The sequence below is a fragment of the Clupea harengus genome, chromosome 21 (genome assembly GCF_900700415.2).
Source record: "Clupea harengus chromosome 21, Ch_v2.0.2, whole genome shotgun sequence".
In the NCBI taxonomy this organism is placed as follows: domain Eukaryota; kingdom Metazoa; phylum Chordata; class Actinopteri; order Clupeiformes; family Clupeidae; genus Clupea; species Clupea harengus.
The window spans coordinates 10081576-10106393 of NC_045172.1; the positions used below are offsets into that span (position 1 = coordinate 10081576).

General features: G+C 41.1%; 2 protein-coding genes across 2 annotated transcripts; one reads left to right on the top strand and one right to left on the bottom strand.

The window, feature by feature from the left end:
* Positions 1 to 1470: 1470 nt before the first annotated feature.
* Positions 1471 to 3533, top strand: LOC122128616. The gene is made up of 3 exons (XM_042702956.1): positions 1471 to 1686; positions 2332 to 2421; positions 2719 to 3533. The coding sequence occupies exons 1-3, from the start codon at positions 1471 to 1473 to the stop codon at positions 3079 to 3081; spliced, it is 669 nt and encodes a 222-aa protein (XP_042558890.1). The 3' UTR covers positions 3082 to 3533.
* A 5254-nt stretch (positions 3534 to 8787) lies between these two features.
* Positions 8788 to 20565, bottom strand: LOC105911650 (OX-2 membrane glycoprotein-like). Its single transcript, XM_031558792.2, has 8 exons — positions 20461 to 20565; positions 16829 to 16911; positions 16348 to 16423; positions 15748 to 16074; positions 14241 to 14570; positions 12502 to 12783; positions 12023 to 12132; positions 8788 to 9491 (listed from the first exon to the last, which is right to left on the bottom strand). The coding sequence occupies exons 3-7, from the start codon at positions 16415 to 16417 to the stop codon at positions 12035 to 12037; spliced, it is 1107 nt and encodes a 368-aa protein (XP_031414652.1). The 5' UTR covers positions 16418 to 16423; positions 16829 to 16911; positions 20461 to 20565; the 3' UTR covers positions 8788 to 9491; positions 12023 to 12034.
* Positions 20566 to 24818: the final 4253 nt, after the last annotated feature.

A 24818-nucleotide genomic window follows, 5' to 3' on the forward strand; every position in this document is an offset into this window, starting at 1 on the left:
ATGTAGCCATGGCGTTTGGGACTGTGCACTTTTTCACCACCTCCCAAGTCTTCATCCTGTGTTTCAGTCTATTCTCTGCACATGTTCAAGGTGCGTAAACCTGGGAAATGTTTTTATGGCATATCTATACTTAAATTGAATGTATACTTTCGTACACATTCGTAGACCTTGTGACGACGAGAAACCTTGAACATTGAGAGAGATTTAAAGTTTTAGGTTCTGAAGTAATTTATGAATTCAATAAATGTAAATTCAATACATGTACTCTGAATTTACGAAACAATGACATTATGCTAACACAGCTGAGATAACCATGGCTTCTGGACCTCAGGCATCAAATGTCTTTCATTTAAGTATGAATCTCTAAATTGTGCATTAATGAGAGCTTAAGCATGTCAGATGAGAATCCTGTTCCAATATACAGGGCTTTTGCACGATACAAATGTACATGAAAACTATGACAACAGCAGGTGCAGAGATCTATATCGCTGTTGCGCTGTCTACAACGATAATGCCTAAAACAATGTTTCCTCATTATTTTATTATTTTAAATTACATACAAATTAGCTTGTTTGTGGCTGTGTGAAACTGATGGGTTCTTAATCAGGAGTGATTAAAATAGAACAACATGTTCTTAGTGTACTTTTTAAAGATTATTTTTCAGTAGAAGTTAACTCTGGGTGTCATAACCTCAAATCTTGACCTAGGAATTGTGAAAGCTCTTACATAAAACTGTGAAACAAGACACTTTAGATATATGGTGATTAAACGTGTTTTTAACTCTAAGAAAACAAAGAAGTGATCAGAAGTGTTTTTGAAACTTAATTTACATAATGGTGGGAGGGGATTGTTTAAGTTCTAATGGATGATGAATTCGGGGTAAATTTAATTCCCCACATTTATTTGTAATGATACATGGAAGTTTGACATGCCACTGTGGAATGTTTTAAGAAAATGTTCCCCATTGTTGCTGTGATGTGGTGTCTTGTTTCTGTCCAAGCGAAAGAGGATGCTTGCATTGATGGTGCAGGGAACTGGGAAACTGAAGACCTCTACTCATGCACATATTACAGAAGTTCTTAGTATCGCTGAAGCGTTTTAAAATGTTACAAATATACTATGTTCTTAGAGGGGGCAATATGTGACAAGACCTTGTATCAAAATTATCCTTTGCATCATTTTGATGATTTGCACAGGACATATTGTACCTCATACAGTATATGTTTGCATACAGGACGTGCAGTATATTACAACTACAATACCATGCTTCTGCTTATGTCCTTTGAATTTCCAGATCAGAATGCATCATGTGTCGAGGTCCAACTGAAACGGAATTCGAAGGCTGACGCTTTTTTAGAAGAGAGTCTGAAGATCAACTGCACTGTAAAGCACTGTGGTGAAAGGCCAGCAGTCGGATGGTGCAAAATTGCAGATTTAGACGACTGCATTCCAATTAGTAAAGATTATCAAATGGAAGTACTATGGAGAAAGAACAATGAATCATCCAGCATCTTATCACTGCATTTCAAACACATAGCCATAAATGATTCTGGATTGTACCGGTGTCAATGTCAATCTGAATCTGAAAGCTGTATCAGTCATTCAATCAATGTCACAGTGAAAGGTAAACAGTGGCTTTCCTTTTCTACTGATTTTATAATTACTATACAAAAAAACATTGTTTTAAAATAACATTTACATAAACACACTTTTCCTAGCAAAATCAGACAATGTTTTGTTTAAAAACTTTTCAGAAGAAATGTTGGACATTATGCCAACTGTAAACAATGAGAACCAAACTGCAAGTAAGGGCAACAATTTGAATACTTTTATTAAGATACCTACACACAAATTATTTGCAGTATAACAAGTCATTGGAGCCAGCACAATGTGACTTTGTGAAAACAATACTGGATAGCTGTGAAACCTTACCTTTCCCCTCAAAACACATAGGCTTTCTATTATGAATGCATTAAAAAAGACAATGTGCATTGATTATTAAAAAATAAATTGAACATGGTTAGCATTAATTTGAACTATTTAGAACTTTCACATACTTGATTTTATAGGAAAATTCAAATAGATCACAAAGGACTTAAGAGCGAGATGGTTATGGGACATGTGCATGTGCTTCCTTTTCCAGATGTTTCCCTTGATGAGACTTCAGGCATAACAGACTGGTATTGGCTAGCCATATACATCTCCTCTGGAATCACATCAGTCGTTATTGTCGCAATACTGTCTTGTCTGGGCATCAGATGCAGTAAAGGTGGGGTGCTCAAATATTTGTTTTGCTTTGGGCTTGGCTGTTGATGTAGATAAAACCACAAGAAAACAAGGCTTACATCAGTTCTTCACAATGACTTTCTCTTTTTGATAGTGTCGGGGCAGGCCAGTGCAGAGAAGGCAGCTGATAATCAGGTAAAGTCATTCCTTAGGTTTTCTCAGTTCTGCGGTCCTCCTCCTATACGTTACTTTCATGGCATCCGCTCAGTATTCCACCTCTTTCCCACACCTACTTGCCCCTTTAATTTGACCTATGACCTTCCTCCACTGTCTTCCATGCTTGCTCAGATCTCACTCATTGAGAAAATGTGCACTCTTGAAAGAGCAGAAGATTGGGTTTGTTGTTGCGTAAAAAATGTCAACTCCTTAACATTCCTGTCTTTTAATTGCATTAATTTGTTGTTCACAGCCTTCTTCTTTGTTTGTTTATAGTATGCATCAGTACAGATGTCTGATATGGGTCCTCCACTTCCTGACTCCCGTCATCCCTCGCAAAGTAAGCAACGCAATCGCTCACATCCCACCCCAGCCAGTGCAGAGAGACAAGGAGAGCGTCTCTATGAGCATTGCAATGACATGGGGTCACGACCAACCAGCAACATACCCTCCAGAGATGTCATACCATCGCACAGGCAATTGGCCAATAACGTTGTCACTCAGAACAGGACGGAGGAGGAGGAGGCGGGTACATTGGTGTACGCCTCACTGAATCACCAGACCCCAAACCGGTTGCAGACTCGAGCCATAGAGGTCACGGAGGAGTCCACTGAGTATGCTGCTGTGCGCAGGTGCTAGTCTCAGACTGCTCTGCATTAGAAAGGCACATTGACTTCTTGTACTTGTTCCTGTACATATGTGATTGAGATATTGGTGATTTATTAATTGCAATATGTTAGTGTTGTTGATGGCTTTAGTTAATGAGCTCTGAACATGGTCTTAAGGTTGTGATCAGGAGCAACCATACAGACATTTGAACTACATTCATTTTCATTTACATGAACTTGCCTTAATCTTGCTGAGATGTAGTCTACAGGTGTGTTAAGACCACACATCATATATTCAAAATGGCATCTCTGCACCTAACCTTGTGCCCCTGTGGCTTAACTGGAAGAGCTCAGAACTAAGAACATGGTCATGGCTTCCACGTCCAGGGAGCACAGATACTGAGGGCAAATGGACATATGCACTGTGCTGTGAAGGAGTTGAAAAATCAGAATTAAGGATCAGAGTTAATCAAATCAAATCAAATCAAATCACACTTTGATTAATCAATTAATAATGATTGACAATAATCCATATTCCAACAAATCTTATATTAATTTGTATTTGTTGCTTTTAATTGGATTTAGGTTCAAGTGTAAGAGTTTCTGGTTGAATATACTGTTAGATGAAATGACCGGAGAGAGGTGTGAATGAGTGTTCACTCCCGTTCCCCTTCTCTTGGTCCTATCAAAGTGTCTTTGATATTCCTTATCTTCATGAATTCAGGCCTCTGAGACATTTGCTCACAGCTGGATCTCTTAAATCAATTTTCCCTGAGAACAAATGTTGTGAAGTTTCTCGTCTCAGAGGTAGTAGACTGATACATATTTATGGAGGGATGGGGCTATGGGGTGACACCCCTTATGCTATGGAGGATATTAAAACTGAAATGTTACAATGGCTGACCAGATGAGACATAGGTGAAGCTTTTTAGTGAAATCTCTGTCTATCTCCCTGGATGCGTCACTGCATCACTGTACAAGATTAAACCTGTTTCTTGACTGATCATATCTCAGACTGAGTTTCCACCAATCTTTTGGTACTAATGAATCACCATCAACTGTGAGTCACTTTGGATGAAAGTGCCGCCTAAACGAATACATGTAAATGTAAAATCATTATCATTTGTGCCTTCAAGAGGAAAATTAAAGTGTTTTAAGAGGTGTGGTCTGTTCTGTTTCACGGTGTTACTGTGTTTGTGTTTTTTAATTTGTTTTACATTTTTGTTCTATAAAATACTTTAAAATCTTACTTTTGAGCTGAATTAAGTACTACCCTGTTATTATTGTAAGTGTAACAACCTTGTCTTTACATTTTGTTACTTACTAATAATTTTGTTATTCAAACCTCACTAGACCTTCAACGTAAACATATTAAATGTTTAATAAAAAAAATACCCATGCCTAGCCTTTCCATCCTTTTGTATTTGGTTCATGGTTTGGTACATTTTCACAAGCCTGTTCTTTGATCACATCGGCATCTGTGCAGGCTGCAAAAACCGAGAAAAAAGCCCACACACACACCGGTACCTATAACAACCTGTCCCACATCCTGTGTGACGCAGAGGGAAGTTCACATCCTTGTGTGTGTTTCACTGCAAAACCTTTAGTGTGTGTGTGTGTGTGTGTTGTTATGCACACTCCGTTTGTGGACGCAGGTATTGTGTATGTATGGTTGTTGGGGGATGCGTATGTACCCCCTTGAACATGTGTGTGTGTGTGTGTGTATGAGAGAGAAAGAGAGAGTGTCCGGGGGTGAATGTGTGAGATTCTGCGTTAATGTTTCGCTCTGTAGGAGGTTATACGGTTTGATCATTAAAAATGCAACATATGTGTTATGTTTTCCATTGGTATTTAAATGATTAGATATCACTCATAGTGACACTTTCACTTGCACTTTACTTTGATGAACTAAGCTGCATTTTGAAAACCCGTTTTTTTTTTTTTAAAGGCTCTTCCTGTTAAGAGGGATTTTGTATTCTTGCCTGGTTTGCCATGGGTTTGTACTTGCTAGTTCAGACATCAGTTCCTGAAAAGGGCCTTACAGTTGTTAACATTAGACTCTGACTTAGACTGCATTAGACTCTGACTTTCCTTCTTTACACTCTGATGTCAATTACACATCACCTTGTTGTCAAAACACTACACACAATGTTCAGTTGTTGCACACACAAGTCAAATCTCAAAGCATCAACCTACAACACACAAATATTCAAATCTCTAAACATTCAGGTCGGTTGAGCAATTTGCAATCAGGACTGCAGCATAAAAGTGCTTTGAGCCTCTGTTTTCTTTGGTGAACAATGGAGAACTTTGAAGAGATCGACAACCAGAGAAGGAGAGGGATAAGAGTGAGAGGAGGAGGAGGAAAAGGAGGACAAGAAGGAGGGGGACAAGGGGGAGGAGGAGTAGGAGGTAGAGGAGCAGGAGGACAGAGAGAAGGAAGAGGAGGAGGAGGACAAGGAGGAGGACAAGGGGGAGGAGGAGTAGGAGGACAGAGAGAAGGAAGAGGAGGAGGAAGATGAGGAGGAAGAGGAGGAGAAGAAGGAGGAGGAGGAGAAAGAAGAAGGAGAATGGTCATCTCTAATGAGATTCGGGCCACTGTGGTAGACCATGTGCTCAACCATGGTTTGAGCATGAGGGAGGCTAGCCAGAGGGTCCAACCAAATCTCAGCCGCTTCACAGTTGCTGCCATCATTAGAACCTTCAAGATGGAGAACAGGTATGAAATCTATTTGCCTTGTGTACTGTAATACTGCATATCAATAGAATACAGTCTGCTCACAGTATTTGTATTTTGCAGGACTGAAAGAGAACCACACCGTGGAGGAAGAACACACACTTTCACAGCTGAACAAGAGACTGAAATTGTAAATAGTTCGTGAGAACAACGCTATCACAATCCGACAAATACAAACTAGGATCCTGGCTGACCATGCGACATTCAGGAACGTCCAGACCGTCAGCCTCTCTACATTGGACCGTATTCTTGCATGAATGCCATGCGGATGAAACAGGTGTACAGGGTCCCATTCGACCGGAACACAGACCGCATCAAGGAGTTATGGCGAGAGTTTGTGCTCGTAAGTCCCATACATTCAGCACTGACACATGCATGTATTGTACCTGTAATCCAATATTGTTCCTTTTCTACAGTGTCTCACTGTAGCCCACTGTGTTGACCTCTCTGTGTCCATACTGTAACTTGCATTCTCATGCTGTCTGTGTCAGCAGATCCAGGAGCATGACACAGCTAATGAGTTGTATGAGTCCATCTTCATTGATGAGGTTGGATTTAACCTGGTGAAGAGGAGGCGCCAAGGCCGAAATATCATTGGCCAGCGGGCCATTGTTGAGGTCCCCGGCCAGCGTGGTGGGAACATCACAATGTGTGCTGCAATGAACCACCATGGGATCCTGCACCGTCATGCCGACCTAGGGGCCTATAAGCAGGCCGTACCCTGTGAGCACCGAAATAAAACTTATTTTGCTACATATTTGTGTGCTGTTTTATGTTTGACTATGAAAAAAGTAGGGCCACACTGAGACATTTTACAAAAGGAGAAATGGCTCATTCTCCAGTCATTTTCATTCATATGGTGTGTTCCATTTCTATGATTGTGTTTTCAATTTTGCACTTCAGTGTGCTGTAAATGCTTGGTAGTTGTGTGTACTCAATGAATGGCATGTGTGTGTCATTTGAAAATATGGCTCTGTGTACCAAATGAAAACACAAGTTCCATTTTGTTAACAGTTAAGAGATTTGATGGCAAAGAGTCATCTTGCAAAGGGAGTGTCAGGTTTAGCATTTTGTGTGTGAGGTTTTCAGTTTTGTGTGTGCAGTTTTGATAAAGCCGTTATTGTTTTGAGAAACGTGTGTTAACAATTGTGAAAAACTGTAAATCAATTATATTCTTAATGGCATTAATAAACTACTAATACATGCTATGAATGTAATTGAATTGAATTTAAAAAAGATCAGATAGTACATAATATTGCATTGAACCATTGCATTTCTTTTGATGTTCTTCGTAATTTTAGCAGCATTCTTCTATTATCCTGGCAAAGGGTATTCTGAGGAAAAAGAGCAAAAGGGAGGGAGAGAAAGAAATATGTGGATAGTTATTTGTCTGCTCATTTATAAAAAAAACTATGTAAGTGCTTTTAATTGATACTTTATATTGTTTCTTGTTTTGTGTCTGTGTAAAGCATCTGCTGATTACTACAACCATAAATATTAATGAATAGGCAGTGAAGTAAATCTGAAATATGACTCAGCTGATCAACTAGATATGATGCACACAAAATGTCCCTCAAGCATGACAGTACTGCCTAAAAAGTCCCTGATTTTCCAACCAGTCCTTATCAAACTGTCCCTGATGTTGCTACCACATGGGGAAGCACATGTTAACAGTGTCAATAAGGACTACTAATACATGCTATGAATGTAATTGAATTGAATTTAAAAAAGATCAGATAGTACATAATATTGCATTGAACCATTGCATTTCTTTTGATGTTCTTCGTAATTTTTTTTTATAAAAAATATGAATCTGTTTCAGTTTAGCACTTCTAGTCCTTCCACTGTAAGACTCTTTCACTTTGCTGTGCAGTATAAGCATGAGTAGGAACAAAGTGTCAACATGACATAACAGAGAGACATAGCAGAGAGTAGCGAGAAAAGCTCATAACTGATGTCACCCCTGGTGTATGCTTCATCCACTAGGCCCCATACAATTAGGAGATTGTGCTCTCAGACGGTCTTTGTGTTCTTGTGTTCATGCTGACAGTATGGAATACCTCATCAGATGCAAATAGCCTATTCCAGATTTCTGTTGTTAACTATATTGAGTGAATAAAGGCAATGAGCTTCACTACACCTACAGGACCCGAAGTAGACAATTTATAACTGTAACTTTTACAGTACTTGCCCTAGTAACTACTGTGCACACAAGCAAACACACACAAACTTAGTATCTCTAACGTATATAGGAAATGCAAACACAAATAGCAAAAACAGAACAAATCCTGACAGTAGTGAGAGCAAAAGGTTTCTGTTCTCTGAGGTATTTGCATGTGTCATGCTCTGATTAGCCCTTGGCCTCCTGAGTCTACGTCAACAGAATGTTAGTTTCTCTAGCCTCTAGATGTACGTGACCATTGCATTGCCACACTTTCATTTCCCTTCTTTCAGGTGTGTAGAAATGGACACAGACACTTTAAAGAACACAAGATCTCACTGAATAAACAGCAAGTCACACATGCGTATCCACTAGTTAAAAAAAATTACTTTGTCAATTTATTGCAAAATTATATTACAGAATGTTTGAAATGGAAAATGTGAACTGTAACACCATGGCATTGTTCGATCCACCCTTTGAGTTAGTTATTTTGCTAATTGTAGACCTGCTACCAACCCATATCTTTACTCAAATGTAGATATAAATAAATCTATGCAATACATATCCAATACTTCATTACATTGAATAGCTTTATCATCAGTCAACTTTTAGTTGTGTTTCACAACATTAGCCTTGGAATCGTGGGTTGTATTAGTCCTTTGACATAGAGGCACACATCCCTCTAGTGGAGATGCACAGACCAAAAATGAATTTATGTGCATGTGTGTGTGTGTGTGTGTGTGTGTGTGTGTGTGTGTGTGTGTGTGTGTATGTATGTGTTTGTGTGTGTGCGTGAATGTGTGTCACTGCATTAGTAATGTGTGTGTGTATGTGTGTGTTTGTATTTGTTTTTGCCTGTGTTGTTTGTGTATGCCAGTTTTTATTTGTGTGTGTGTGTGTGTGTATGTGTGTGCAAATGAGAGCAAATGTTTAGCCCTCCACTAGCTCTCTCTCTCACTCTCTCTCTTTAACACTGTATGACACACCACTTCATTCCCAGAGGCACCATGCAGCATGACTTATCACAGTCTAACAGAGACTCCTCTTGACTGAGAAGGATCCTCCTGATAAGGCAGGTTTATGTTAAACTAATGATGGAAAAATGGTTACAACAAATACTAAGTCTGAAAGGGTGTAGTGCTTAGGCAAGGTGCAGGGCTCTGGCAAGGTGCAGTGGGCATTGAAAGACAACCTGTCCTGTCTCGATTTCCACAAAATGACTTCTGCTCTGGGCTCATTGATATTTTCCCCCAAAATATTTACAAAGCTTCTAGCCTCTGTCCTAATGAGCATACTAAGAGGAGTCCAGTTCTGAAAATAATGTCAGATGAAATATGTTAGCAGTGCTTTTGTTTTTCTAACATGTTCTCAGGATGCCATGTGCTGATTCGGTCAAAGTGATAAAGTGCAGTCACTTCAGGTTTTCTTGAAAGAAGGTCCCACGGGCCATGCTGTTCATGTTCCTCCTTGGGCTTGAAGTGCATATTGTTGAGGTTACTGTCAATCATAGCAGCATTCTTCTATTATCCTGGCAAAGGGTATTCTGAGGAAAAAGAGCAAAAGGGAGGGAGAGAAAGAAATATGTGGATAGTTATTTGTCTGCTCATTTATAAAAAAAATATGTAAGTGCTTTTAATTGATACTTTATATTGTTTCTTGTTTTGTGTCTGTGTAAAGCATCTGCTAATTACTACAACCATAAATATTAATGAATAGGCAGTGAAGTAAATCTGAAATATGACTCAGCTGATTAACTAGATATGCTGCACACAAAATGTCCCTCAAGCATGACAGTACTGCCTAAAAAGTCCCTGATTTTCCAACCAGTCCTTATCAAACTGTCCCTGATGTTGCTACCACATGGGGAAGCACATGTCAACAGTGTCAATAAGGAAGTGAAAGTTACACTGTAAACGATAAACAACTTGGCAAGACTCGTGAATAGAAGAGGTTACTGGAAGGCAGAGTAAACAACACCAGGAAGGGAAGGACAGAAAACTCCCTGAGGTTCTTTTGGAAGACAGCTGACTTCCTTAATGCTGAAACTGAAATGGTGTTCTTGGATTTCCCTTAAATGTCTCTTCCAGGATTATGTAAGTCTAATATGTCATCTTGCTCATGTCATTCTCCAGTGACTTTTGACACGTGAAAGGTGACATGGCCAGCCTAGTTTTAGGTGTTGCCTCACTTGAGTTCTGAGAAATTGAATCTCTCATGGGATTTTGAACTGCATTCAACTTAAGGAATACTGAGTCACTCTCACGATTCACTCAATTTCTCGCTTACACTGCCCCCCAGCCACTCACAACACCCCTACCCACCACACACTGGCACACACACACACTGACACATTACTTGATCTTTCTGTTAACGGCCAGTAGAGGTCAGAGCTGACCTCATGAACTGCACACACAGCACATCTTAGATAAGCTTAGGTGGTAGAGATAGCAGACTTCTGTGGAAGGCTCTCTTTCATCAAACACAAAGGAATAAAGTAGGTGGAAGCTAGATGTCAAAGGTTTACTCTGTAACTCCCACACACAAGAAAGACTGATTCCTTACCCACCCTGAAGTCTCTGTCTTTGCATTTACATTTACATGTATTCATTTGGATGCTTTTATACAAAGCAACAGTAAGTTAGGAGACCTTTTGAGAATGAGCACAAAGACAAAGACTGAGGAAGTACTGTCACAAGTCAAATTATTCTAACAGGCCTTGGAGAGAAACAAATAATAACAGTAATAATATCAACAACAAATTCAAGACCCAAGTAAAAAGGGGCACAATGATTTAGTTTGAGTTTGAGAAACATACAAACAAGAAAGGCATTTACAAATAAACATTCTCAACTGTAGGCTACAATGCTGAATCCAACTCCATAGAGAGCCTGAACTTTCTTGTGGAGGGCTTTTTGTTGTTCCCCCGGGCATCCGGACAAGTCTTTCTTTCCTATTTGAGGCCCCTAGTGATAATTTGGCCACCCTGAGGGCAGAAGACTGAAACTGGACCAGTGCCGGGGTGGGGGATGGGGTTATGGTGCTAGGGAAGGGCCCAGACTGAATGAGCAATTCAATTCAAACTGAATGAGTTTGTGTGTGTGTGTGTGTGTGTGTGTGTGTGTGTGTGTGTGTGTGTGTGTGTGTGTGTGTGTGTGTGTGTGTGTGTGTGTGTGTGAGTGAGTGTGCATACACAAGTAATGAAAGAGAAAGAAACAGTCAGTCAGAAAGAAACCTTGAATACATGGAAGCAAGAAAGCAGGACAGACCATTAGAAACAAAAGAAAGAAAGAAAGAAATTAAGAAAGAAAGAAAAAGAAATAGAAGAGAAAAGGAAAGAAAGAGACAGAAATTATCCTAATTTTAATCATGTGGATGATCACTTTATCAGGACAGCCTTCACAGTTGTCAGATGCGCTTTGCTAGTTGTTCTCACCCCGAGGAACAGAACACACCCAGTCACACTAAAGTGTATAAGGTGCAAAGGTCAAAGGCCAAATCTCAGGGATGATGGGATCAGGATCTTTCAGATGGAGGTGTTAAATACCAAAGCACTGGTAAGCCTTTCCAACATCCTCTTACAGGTACAAAAATCCCCAGGAAAGTTTACAGACATCTCAAACCAAGAGCTCTCCGTCAAATCAAGCCAAGGTCCAAAAAACCTCTTGGACAGGTAAACAGATTTGGTTTCACTCAAACACAAAAATCCAGTTTCCATGGAAACCGAAGGCTATGGGTACCATAAATATCACTACCGCTTATAAACTGGCCCGTGCTTCCCCACTGAGTTCTGGCTGAAGTGAGCTGATCTTCAAGTCCTTGTGTGTCCACAGTGTTTTAGCCGTATGATTGCAGTTAAGAACACATGTAGCACAAACTATAGCCAGGCTACTGACTTTTTCCCCTGACCAACACAACCTTGTTTTAGTATTAAAAGTGTGAAGGAACATTATTTATGTGTGGATTCAGAGTATTTGATTTTGAATTACTGAAATGAGGTTTTTGAAATATTATGGTGTGAACAGAAGTGAAAGTTTGTGTTTGTATGTATGCATGAATAACTGTGTAAAGGCTTACCTACTGAAGGCGTCAGCATGGTGAACACTTGCTCACACATACACACAGGCACAAGAGAAGCGTCACGGTGACACACATCATGATGATGAGAATTACATGTGTGCGTCTGACTGTAATACAAACACAGTCACAGAAAATTAGCAACTCATACTCACCCTCACACATATACACACGCACAGAACAGTTGCACTACAATTTCAAAGTATAAATGTAAATGTACTCCTTGTTTTCGGAAACCTAAAACAATCTTTGGTGTCCTCTTCCCTATTTACTGAATGCAAATTAAAATACCAGGAAATAACACATTTCTAGTCAAAATCCCAAAGCAACCAGATAATGTAACTACCACCATGGTACATACCCACCTGTTCATTGCGTCTACAATACGGCAGAAAGATTGTGCTAAAGAGAAAATCCAGATGGTTGGCTCATTTTACATCCAACACCTGGAATTTCAATGTCTGCTCACAGTCACTTACCCTTGTTTACAGCAACAGAGGCCACAGACTGCAGGCCTTGGTGATGAACCAGACACTTGATGGTCTTGTCCACAATGAGACGGTCTTGGACGAGGATGGAGCTGACGACCAGGGTGGTGCCATCTCCCTGCTCGAAGTATGAGGACACGGAGGGGCCCATGGTGCGGTTGTCCCCCTCCACGTTCCAGGAGATCTTGGAGGCTGGTCGAGACACTGTGGTGCAGTTCACCTCGACGACACCAGGAGACACGGTTACATGGGTTACCTCAGGTTTAGGGAGAACTGAAAGAAAGACACACATACACTTAATAGTGAGTTATTCATCATAAATGATGAAGGGGTGGAAACAAGCTTTGAAACTATAGTAAGGATACCACGCCCAAGCAATTATTGAATTTTTGCACAACACAAAAAAAACACTGATACAGTCTGATCTAATAGTGTGTGTGTGTGTGTGTGTGTGTGTGTGTGTGTGTGTGTGTGTGTGTGTGTTTATTGTGTTAGACGTGTCTTTCCATGTGTTGTCATCACATATGGTCTGATTCTTTTGTAGTGTTATCCACTGTCTACCGTCGCTGTTTTTTTTCTCTGACAGAATCAGACAACAGAAAGCATGGTTGTCAGGACTGAGTTCATAGTCGGTCATCATCAGACATAGGTCATGTCTGTTGGTCCCAGACTCTGTATTTATTTGGCAAGAAACGTCACAAAGAAGACACAGAGAGAGAGAGAGAGAGAGAGAGCATGGTGGATGGAAAAGAGACAAGAGAAAGACATGCAGAGAGAGTGAGAGAAAGACATAGAGAGGAGAGGAAGAAAGACAAAGGGAGAGAGAGAGAGAGAGAGAGAAAGAGAGAAAGAGAGAAAGAGAGAAAGAAAGAAAGAATAAACTTTCGGTCCACCTCTTGTTTGACATTTCAGTGATGCAGTGGCCGATGCCAAAAGCAGCACTGTGGGACTCAAGCTGGCAGGGGAAAGAGGAGAGAGCGAGAAAGGGCCTGAAAGAAAGGCCCAGTGTTGGGGGAAACAGCCCTACTGTCATGGCAATGTGCCGAGCCCTAAATGACCAGCCTCTCTTTGGCAGGCCCATCACAATCCAGCATTGTGCTTTTTTGGTCAACACTGACAAATTGTAATTGTTTAAGCTGAGAAAATATTGTGCTCTACAACAATAGCCACTTTAAACAGCCACAGCAGGTAGGGAAGGATATGGTATGGTGGTGCACATCCGAAATCTGACAAAAAGCACTCAGGTACACTCAACAGATTTATTTCTGTCCCAAAAGCCATTGCGGCAATAATGCGATTGATCATGACATTGGCTTGGCATGGGTCTCCAGTGCAAACATGGTTGGATGCTATTAGATTTGATTCAAACTCATGCGCTCTTTTATGGCTGTATGAAGAAATATGTTTTGCTTTTTGCTGACCAGGCCAGCTTTCTGGATTCCCCTCACAATGTGTTGTTTACATTTAAATTGGACTGGGTGAGAGCTACTGAACACACACATGTATTCATCTGCTCTCATATGCACTGCTGAAATTCCACATCCTTAATGACAGTTGACAGTTGTTCTTACGTGCGGAAACCATCTAACTGGATAACTTTCATATATATTGTTGAAAAATCACATCCTTTCACTCTTTCAAAGGCCTCTTTTAGAAGTGATTACTACGTGTTCAGTTTCCCTCCCTTGAACTGACAATGGTGAGAAAACCAGCTAACTCCATAAACATACCGTAAACTTTGAGGCAGGCGGTGGCGCTCCTGGTGCCTTCTGGGTACGTGTGGAACTCACAGGTGTAGCAGCCCTCATCCTCTGTGCTCACGGGCCGCAGGGAGAGCTCGGTACGATCCAGGGTGTGGCTTATAGTTACGTGGCCCTGGAAGGGCTCCTCTACGATTGGGCTGTCCTGCTTGGCGTAGGAGGCCACGGTGGTGGTGTCTCCCTGCTCCGCCGTCTTAGTCCACAAGACCTGCTGCACCCTGTCACCCAGGGCGTAGCGGCAGGTAAGGGTGGTGTGCTTCCCACTCACCACCGTCTTATTCCCCTCAAGGTCTACCCTTGCTGGGAGAAGGAAAGAAAGAGAGAGAGAGAGAGAGAGAGAGAGAGAGAGAGAGAGTTTAGTAAGTGAGAGGGTGAGAGAAAGAGTAGAAAATCAACTCAAAAAAGTAGTTAGGAAGGTGGTTACTCATGCACCTTTGAAGTGCCCTCAACTACGTTTAGTTTCGGCTGGAACTCATTGTATACTTCACAACTCTGTTATGTAAACTAAACAGACACTCAAAAGTGAGGTACATTCCACACCATCTGTGGTTTTCCACTCCAGCCTAAGCTCTTCCGGCAAAAATGCTGGTCACGTGGTTATGGTGGTTTGTGATTTCCCTCCCAGTGACCCTTAAGTGTCCATTCAGGCACAGTGTCTGTGTTGTTTCCTGGTCACCTTCTGCTTCTGTGAGCAAACCAGAGGTAGGTGGGATGCATGCAATTGGTGTTATCTCCTCTCTGACCTGTCTGTGAGGACACAGGCCTCGTCCCACTTCCTGTTATTCCAACTGCACCACTTGTGCCTCTCATCAGTCCTCAGCCCCACAGTCCCAAAAGGGTCTGACACTTGCATTCAGCGTGCAGCCCAACCCAACCCAAAACCAACATCCAGAAATATCTCTCACCAGTTCCCAGCAACTGAGTTTCAAGTTCAGTTCTCGCTCACGGTGGGGAAACAAGCCACTTAGTGAGGGGCCAATGGTGCATTCTGAACTTGATGTGTGACTTTGAGCTTGTGCCATTTCCAATAAAGCTATTTGCATTACCTTGAACATTCACTGGCCTTTGACTTCAGCTCCGGAAATAAAACGGATGCTGTGCCAGCCTGTTCCCATACTGGGTGAGCAGGTTCCAGAAGTAGTTGTCACAACTTAAAGGGAAACCCTGCAGGCTTCCAGTTGATGTCAGTACTAGACCACAGTCAAAATACTGATAGTTTCTAAGATGATCTTCATATATGGACTATACAAACTAAAATGCTGAAGGTGCACACATTTAAAGTCAAACTAAATAAAAACATAGAGGAAACATTTTTGGTACATTTAACCATCACCCATGCTTCCTTAAAGCTGGCAACGGATAACATTTGGCTTTAATTCTGCGTAATTCATTCCAAAAGCTCACGGTCAGACTCTTAAAAATGTAAGGCTATGTGATCACAACAAAGAAAATATAAATAAGGAGTTAAAAATCGTACTCAAGACAGAGAGGCAGGTCCTCCCCTCTTGCTGCCCAGTGGGGTAGACGTCAAATATGCACCGGTAGCAGCCCTCGTCCTGAGGTCCGGCTTTCTTGATCCTGATGGCGCTGGTGTGACTGTGGAAGGTGGCCAGCTCCACACGGATAGACCCAGTCACCCTGCTTGGCTCATCCGCAAGGTAAGAGAGGATGGTGCGATCATGGGCATCCAACCAGCGCACCTGCGACAGCGACTGCCCCGTGCCTATTGTGATGTTGCAGCCAATCATGAAGGGTTGCCCAGCGACGGCTTGCAGGCGTAGCGGAGCGCTGACATCACCCAAAACTGTGATGAATCAGAAGGCAGATTGAGTCAAGTGACAAGGAAGGAGTTTGATGCAGGCAGATGTTATTAGTGGCAAAAAACTTTGAAGAAGATGGGTGGGAGTTGAGAGGGACTAACTCTGTAATTTCACCCCAGTATAGTCAGTTATATTTAACTGTGGAGGTGGTAGCAGTTAAATTACATGACATCTTTCAAAAACCACAATTACTGACGCTTGCTTTTGTCCTATGAAAACATATGTTATTTGATCAAAATGAAAGCGCAGCTGGTCACCTTGTAATCTGGGTAACAGCAGCAGAAATAACCACAGATAGAAGCACGGACACCAGTAAGATTCAAACATCTTGGTCTGTGGAGGTTACAACCAACAGATTAGGACATTATATATACAAGCATTTCACGGCACAACAATGAAAACAAAAATAACATCACCAAATTTGAACTACAACTACATTGCATATTGGTTGCCACTGATGAAAACTTGAGTAGGACTTACAATGACTGATGGTTATTTGACAGTGTTATTTAACAGGTGATACTCTGCCTGATACTTTGTCATGAACATCTGAGAATCTGAGTCCCCAGTCTAGTAAGTGTAAACAAAACAGCTCAAGTGCCAAAACCACACATACAGAGCTTGAACTGTCTGTGTGTGAATCATGATGACATAATCCTCTCTACTACTCCATTGACAGTTTCAGGTCAGGAGGCAGGGGGTAACTCAAGAGTTTTGAGAAGTGAGAAAGGTGCTTACAATGCAATTCAGCTTCCCCCTCTCTGTGACAAGTCTTCAGCAGTCAGATTTTCCTCAGCCTCCTTTCTTGCATGCGCCAGTCCCTGGAAACAACACAGACACCCATGAGCGAAGAGAAAAAAGGTTGAGAGACAGGTGACCAATGACTAGATTTGCTGAGGGCACTGGTGCCGAGATTGTGCCCTGGCCTCTTTCTACCGGACCCGGAGGATAGTTAGTCTGTGAGACCTATTGTTTTTCCTTCATGCCCCATTCTCTTTTTCATGCTCTGTTTCTTGGGGACAGCACACAGATCCAAAAGACAGAGACAGAGCTCCATAGCCACAGAGAAAAGTGTCAATCAAAATGAATCACCTCTTACAGAAAACAGGATGACCGTCTGCCTTTTACATAGATCTCCAGTATCTCTGGCATCAATTTACAGTTTCATGAAGTCAACACTGAACTAAAAATGAAACCATTTCTGATCATCTTGTCCAGCAATTTACTGTCCCTGGCCTTCCAGGGACTTTCTACTGTTCAGGTTGTGACTCATATCGTCACGTGTCAATTTGTTTACCTATTAAAGAAGTATAAATAAAATGAATGGCTGATTGGTCAGTTTCATTTCCCCCATGCCTTGTGTGTGTTTCACAGTAGCTAATAATATACATTACACTGATAGTTTGTTACACAGATAGTCATATCACCATATTTTGTAGTATGGGTATCACTAAGATGTACTTCACATATATACCACTTACTGGTTTCTGGGTAGTGTCATAGCACTAAAAACTCAAAGCATGCAAATGCTGCTCTCTTCCTCTTCTTCTGGGAATCTGTGAGATAGTGCTGCACTACTTTGTAAACACCACAGCATTGCTGATCTGAAGGGCCGTTAGCAACGAAATATGGCCCAAGAAAAGCCACAGGTGGCCATCACATGTTCCCTGGATTTTGCCTCTGTTAGCGAACCCCAGCCCCCCTGGAGTCTGTCATCATCTGGGAAACATCAAGCACTTGGCTTTGATGTTTGGGCTACAAGAACACTCCAATTACAAATAATGGCAGCCTTGGATAACAACAAAAGAGCAACTAAAAAGTGAAAATGCTCATGATTATTTATCTACCCTTTAATGGTCAGCTCAACTGTTTGATAGAGCACATTTTAAAATGTCATATCCTGTTACCAAAAACAAACTGTCCTTAATTTAACCACATAGAGCCACCTCTACCACGTGGTTGCTACATGTTATGCACAACAAATTTGTTTGGTAGTTCTAAAATGTTGAGGTCCACATACGTGAATTCAGACATAGCATGTGGAATCACATCGGTCAGCTTTTCAAAGGCTAAAAGTTAAAAAACGTAACTAAAAAAAATCAGTTAAAAAGAACACCGCAATTCATTTGCATAGAAATAATTGTTATTGTGATGGTTTAATACTTGTTGGAAAACATGATTTGTCCATGACTTTCTTCTCTATCAAGGTGCATCCACTTGAGGAGGACCTGGGGGCCAAACTGGTGACAACTTTGTACAAAACAATCACACAGCCAAATCTCTCTGTGGTTTTTGTGACGATTACTTCACCAGTTTCAACCTATTTCAGAGCCTTTGTTCAAATCTAGGCATCCAGTAGGTCCGCACTGTCCGACCAAATCATACAGGAGGAGCTCCCTTGATATCAGACAAAAGGCTGATGCAGAGAGGCTGTGGAGCTTTTGATTGCACATCCATTGATCGCATTACAGTGATATGACACCTGTGTGAACCTCTTGAGCAATGCCTATGGAGTCAAGCCTCTTTCAGCTATGCAGTGGTTCGAGCAAGGATGCCCACCAAAGATTTCTGTTCCATACCCCTTACTCATCACTGCCTAGACATGAGCACACGGGAGGCACTGATCTGTCAGATATGCTGGTACACTTACACACAAGAACATCTCCTGTTCAGATATCCGCTTGACCTATGTAAAATTCCTGGATGGTTTACAAGAGGGACTGTGGCTTACTGCAAGAGAAATCAATGCCTCTCAAAAGGTTTCCTCTGGCAGTCGCCTGCAGTTAGAAACAAGCCAACAGTGGTCCTCAACTCCGCACATACCTCAGAAACGCAATAGCACAAGGGCTCCACAACCAACACCAGATGTGCGTCTGGACACCTCATTCTACACGTGGTCAGTCCAACCGCTGTCCAAAGGGTGTGTCCAGGTGAAAGTTTAGCAAGTGCTCTGTTATTTTTGTGTTTGAAAGCAAACCAACACTGCTTTGTGCAATACCATCAGAAGTGAAGACTGAGACTCACATTCCGCCCCCTCCATAAGCACACATGCTCACACACATACACTTCTATTTACAAACTCACACATTTGCATTCTCTCCACTTTCACTCACCCAGACATCCAGTCACTACACTTCATACACAACTCACTGTTCTTTGTGATTGTTGAGACACACTGAAAACAGTTGTGCTTTGCACAAAAAAACAAACAAACATTGACTGATATTATTACAGGCTAACAGATCTAGATAAAGCAAAGAAATATTTTTGTCATAGCATCCGGGTGTGGCCATTAAAGGGGCTGTGTATGTAACCTGTACACACGGTACATGCAGCACCCCGCTGTCTATCAAGATGCAAGCTCCACCACACAGCTATCTCAGCAGCAGCTTGGAGTGGTTCCATCTCCCTCGTCCATGCTCAGCGAAACAGTGGCAATTAAAAGCAGTTGTGGTTGCACTCCCACGTTCAGGGTGCCAGGAAATCCACTTGCCAAGGCTTGCTGGAGGCAGGCGGCTCTCTTAAGTCGCTCCCCACCACACGCCCCCCTCAGACAGGGCTTTAGTGAGATTTACTGAGCTCGTTTGAGGTTTTCACTGTCTGGAATGTGACAGGGATGCGGTGTTGGACCACCGGCAGATCCAGTATAGGGGGAAGGCAGCGCAGCTTTCCCAAGGGTATACGCTGTCATCATCACATTCATAAATCTAATTGAATGAATTTAGAATCAAACATGCACAAATTATTGATTACAAAGAGAGCCCTGTCATAACAGGACTCTGCGTTCAGGGATTTGCTTCCACATCAATTCCACTTGTTGTTGTGGAATTTTAGAAATTAACCAAATGCCTTTAATATCAAAATGATCTGCATTCTGAAAAACATTTCCAGGTTAACTGCAGTTAGTCATGAACATTTATGTACAGTCCTAAAAGTTGGGGACAAAAAATAATAGAGTATGACACATTTTCTGAAAGACATGCTATTTAGATGGCGTGCCCAACTGATAAGATGCTACATTAAAGTGAACAAATGTTTGCCACAAATATTTATATTAACTACTACCATGTAACACTTGCATTTAAGTTCTGTGGACCATTTGAGATTTGGGGATATTCATGAATGGTCTAATTTTACATTATTTTCTCTTCATTAAAGCAAAATAAACAAACAAACGAAAAACCAGACTATTATTTGGAAAACGACTACAATACAGAATTCAAGCTGAAAATTCCATTTAAATTACTTTTACCAATTTAAGACTAAATAGAGAATATCACTTAATCATTCGCCTACCGTTTTATATCGCCTAACACTGCCTCGGAAACAGCAAATGGCAAACCTTAGCTGTGATAGAATACTTGACCTACCTTTCAGAAAGAAGAGTTATATCAACAAAAATCATCTTTGTTCATTTCCCAGATCAAAACAGTAAACGCGCAGTCCAGACACTGATAATGTGTCGGCTGTGCTTCTTTTTAAATGGCACTCCGTATTCGGATACGCCCACACGCGCGAAGACTCAAGCAGGAATTCTCTGGCTCAAGGACTGTGAGAGAGCGGCGTCTATCGACGAATTGTCTGCTCTACACCCAAAGCTCATAGAATAGGTAGCTCACGGTCGGAAAAAAATAGTTTTGTCCAAAGTTTTATTAGGTATCCTTAAATGGAATGTGTGGAATTATAGGTAGCCTAGTTTACGGGTCTGCTCTCCCTTTACCATTTCTTGCTCAGATGTTTCAAATAATCTGAAACACGACCAGAATTGTGTTGTTGAGGCCAACAGGTGAGAAATGTTGTAAACAGACAGTGCAATGTTTCCCCACATTAAAATAATGTGTGGTCAATTTCAGTGCATCTCCCGAACTTTGGGAGTCCCCATTTCTGTTCTCCAGGGGGCGATGAAACGTATTGTTTTGAGCAGTTTCGATATATTTTCTTGCGTCACGTCTTTAGTGACGGTAAGGGAGGAGACAAATCATTGACGGGAAAATGAATTGGGGAAATAGCCGTCTTTTACGGTCTGTGGTAATAGCATAGGCGGTAAATATATTATTCATAACAAACAGTAAAATGAATCCTATGAAGACAATTAATTGTGCATTTTGACAACAGGGAATGGTTATTTCTTTTTTGTTTTGGCATGGCAGATTGAATATAAATCTTTCCATGAAGGTGAGTGTGTAAAATGGGTGTATATATGAGACGCTAAATAGAAAATAAACGCCCAAAAGAAATTCTAGGGCCTCTGATCTTGCAGTAATTTTGCAGTAAGAATGGTCACTTTATCTAGATAGATGCTGATGATATCAGCCTTGAGGGCATTCATGGAGCCATGAAAAACAATAGGGTGTGGGCTGATTGGTTCCTGTGTAGAAGACACAAGTAAAGCAAACAGGGTAAAGAAAATTGGTACTGCTTGATATGTATATTAAAACCATGGAACAAGAACACACAACACTTACATCTTCCACACAGTAGATGAAGTCTGTGTTCTCTCTGAACAATTCAGGCAGCAACAGGGCAGCATCTGCTAACAGACATTTACTGTATTCACGCCCATTCAGATTTTATACTCATACAGGTCATAGAATCACTGCAACAACAACTCTGTATTCAGATTTGGTGATAACAGAAGAAGATGATATAACCCCTTTCTTTTTGTCTCTTTTGTCTCATCAAGTAAGCTGGATGAGAATTTTTTTGGTTGCCCTGCTTTGCAGCTCTGATGATGTTGGGGGCCATCACATTTAGCACAGCCTTCAGATTCATCCGCAGGTCTTTTCCAAACCGCATCATCATTTCATTACTCATCTTTAACAGAAGAACATATCAGTCAATAATACATTGAACACAAGGTTAGGTCTTAGGTTTGTGCTGTCTGCCCCAAGTGGAATTGACTCACTAGCTGGGGAACTCCAAGAAATGCAAACAGCTCCATCAGTTAATCTGTTGCCTGTTCATTTCCTCTCTTCGTTGGAAAAGAGTCCCCCTCGTCATGATTTTTATTTGGCCCTCGGTCTGGATGCTTTTTGCCCATCTCCCAATTGATAGAATTAATGTGGTCCTGGTAACTGGTGTCATCCTCACCAATTATTTCCAGGTCTAAAACAACCTGAGAATACAGCACAACATTGCACAGCAGGTGTGATCAATCAGTAGTCACTTTTGTTATCCTTCCCAATATTAATGACAGTCATAGAATAGCTACAGTATGTCTTTGAGACTTGCCACAGATTATTTGTAGATCAACAGTATTGAAATGAGGGAAAGAGAGAAATAAATACCTCCTCTGAGGAAATGGCATCATGCAATGGCATTTGTATTGAACACTCTGGCCGCTCTTTCTTTCTTTTTGCAAGCTGAAATTAACCACTATGCATGTCATGAAGGAGTTGGAATAGGTTTTTAAAGTAACACCATGTAGGAATTTCCCTTTTTGTCAATTTCAACATACCCAATTTGTCAAGAACTGATAAAAAACAAATATAAAGGAATTTGACATAATAAAAAAAAAACTAGAGTTACAGGTAAACATACCTCCAGTTCTGGGATAATGCCCTCACGGGATGTTACAGGGAAACATACCTCCAGTTCTGGGGTAATGCCCTCACAGGATGTTAAAGGGAAACATACCTCCAATTCTGGGGTAATGCCCTCACAGGATGTTTGCTCTCTTTTTGGTCCCATATTCTTTCCTCATTTGGAGAACGACAGAAGCGTTCACAAGTGGAATCCTCTCCTTCTTGAATTTATAGCGGAGGCATTCCAACAGGGTAATAAAGCAATAAAGCAATAGTTCATTTTGTGACATTTAAGTCTTGACAAACACAAAAATACATCATAAACAAACTCAAATACATCATCATCATACAAGAGTGCATCATTGTTGGATGTGCCTTAAGTAGTAATACTACCATAGAAGGCATACGTCCCATCCTTTAGAAACGGAAATTTTGTGATCAGACTCCTGAGAACATAAAGATAAAGTTAAATAGTATATAGCCTACTTCCTACTTTTAGCTGGTTCTAAAAGCAAGTAATTCATTGGATACACCGATGACGTTTTACATGGTAACTTCGGAATTCAATTCCTTTAGGTTTGCATCTTATGACCTCCTCATGTGATCTGCTTCTGGGCCTTTCTTAGAGCCCTTGCTGCCATCTATGGTCAGTGTGACACACAGAGAGGAACCTTCACAGAGCCAAGTTTCACTGCACTAAGGGCTATCAATAACATAAACAACAACAATAATAATAACAACAATAAATAGTAACTTTTGTTTTGTACAGACTGATGCCTTGCAGCACATAGATAAGATGTTCATGTTTCTGAACTATCTTGCACTGGGTTCAAAACAGCATGACTTTGCTGACTGGTACGGAGTCCACCAGTCTAGTAAGTCTAATTATTACAACGTGGAGCAGCTTTCTATGCACTATGCTAGGACATTAAGCAGCGGAGTTCAAGGACTATGCAGTGCCCATCATCACCCTTTCCTTGCATACAAGTCTCACTGTACTCTCAAACTGATCATTCAAGAGTCTGTAATTCTTTCCCATTTGAGACCTGGGATGGCCATCATGGTTGATGACTCATGTTGATGACGACTCTGTGTAAGGTCTATAGTGACGTCAGGGAGACCCAGGCCATTGCACGCCTCAGGATGCATGCGGAACGCGTCATATGCCGAGTGAAAAAAAAACAAGTTCTTTGACACAGAGATTCCACTCAGTAAGATCCAGATCCAGAAATGGAAAGTTACTGAATATTGTAAGTTATTGAGTGAATATATGTAATAAATGTAAGTTATTGAATACTGGTTTGTTGAAATACCTTCACTTTTCTCAGTTAAACTAGTACTCAGATTTCGTTATTCACCCATTCATCGTCAGTTCTGCACACTTACCTTTCTTTAACAATTACTGTATTTTTATACAAAAACACCAAAACACATGTTTACTACACTGTTCGTTAATTAGCATTTAAACCATCAGAATCAGAATCAGGTTTTATTGGCCAAGTAAGTTTGCACAAACAAGGAATTTGTCTTGGTACAGTGGCTCTCAGTGTGCTTACACATATTACACAAAATATACATCACAACACAAACAATAGAACAGTGCAAACCAATACAACAGTGCAATGGTCTAACAGTCCAAGAAGTCTAAAAAAGTAAATACAATGAGGAATAGTGCAAAGAAGATGAGAGTCCAGGAAGTGCAGGAATAAATAAATACTATACTTTATGAGTATGACAGTTATACAGTAAGGGTGAAATAAATAAATATGGTTGAGGTAGTAATTGTACATTGGTTATTACGATGATCCTATGCAGTGTCTGAAAAAACCCTTTAAGTCTCTAACTTATAAACAAAAGTCAGGAGGCTGGATGCGTACATCTGAAGTTTATTGCTGTCTTTCCGTCCAGCAATGCAAGTGGTTCATGAAGCATCTCAGTGTGTCTGCTGTGCAAGCTTTTTTAAAGGCACCTACTCCTTCTATACATTCTCTATTCTCATTATCCTTGGAGATTTCAACAAAGCGAATCTCAGCCGTGAAATGCAAAAATACAGGCAGCACATCAAGTGTCCCACCAGGGACAAAAATACACTCGACCATTGCTACACAACGCTAAAGAATGCATACCGCTCTGTTTCCCGTGCAGCTTTGGGACTCTCCGATCACTGCCTGGTTACAGTCCCAAGCTACAGACAGAAACTAAAA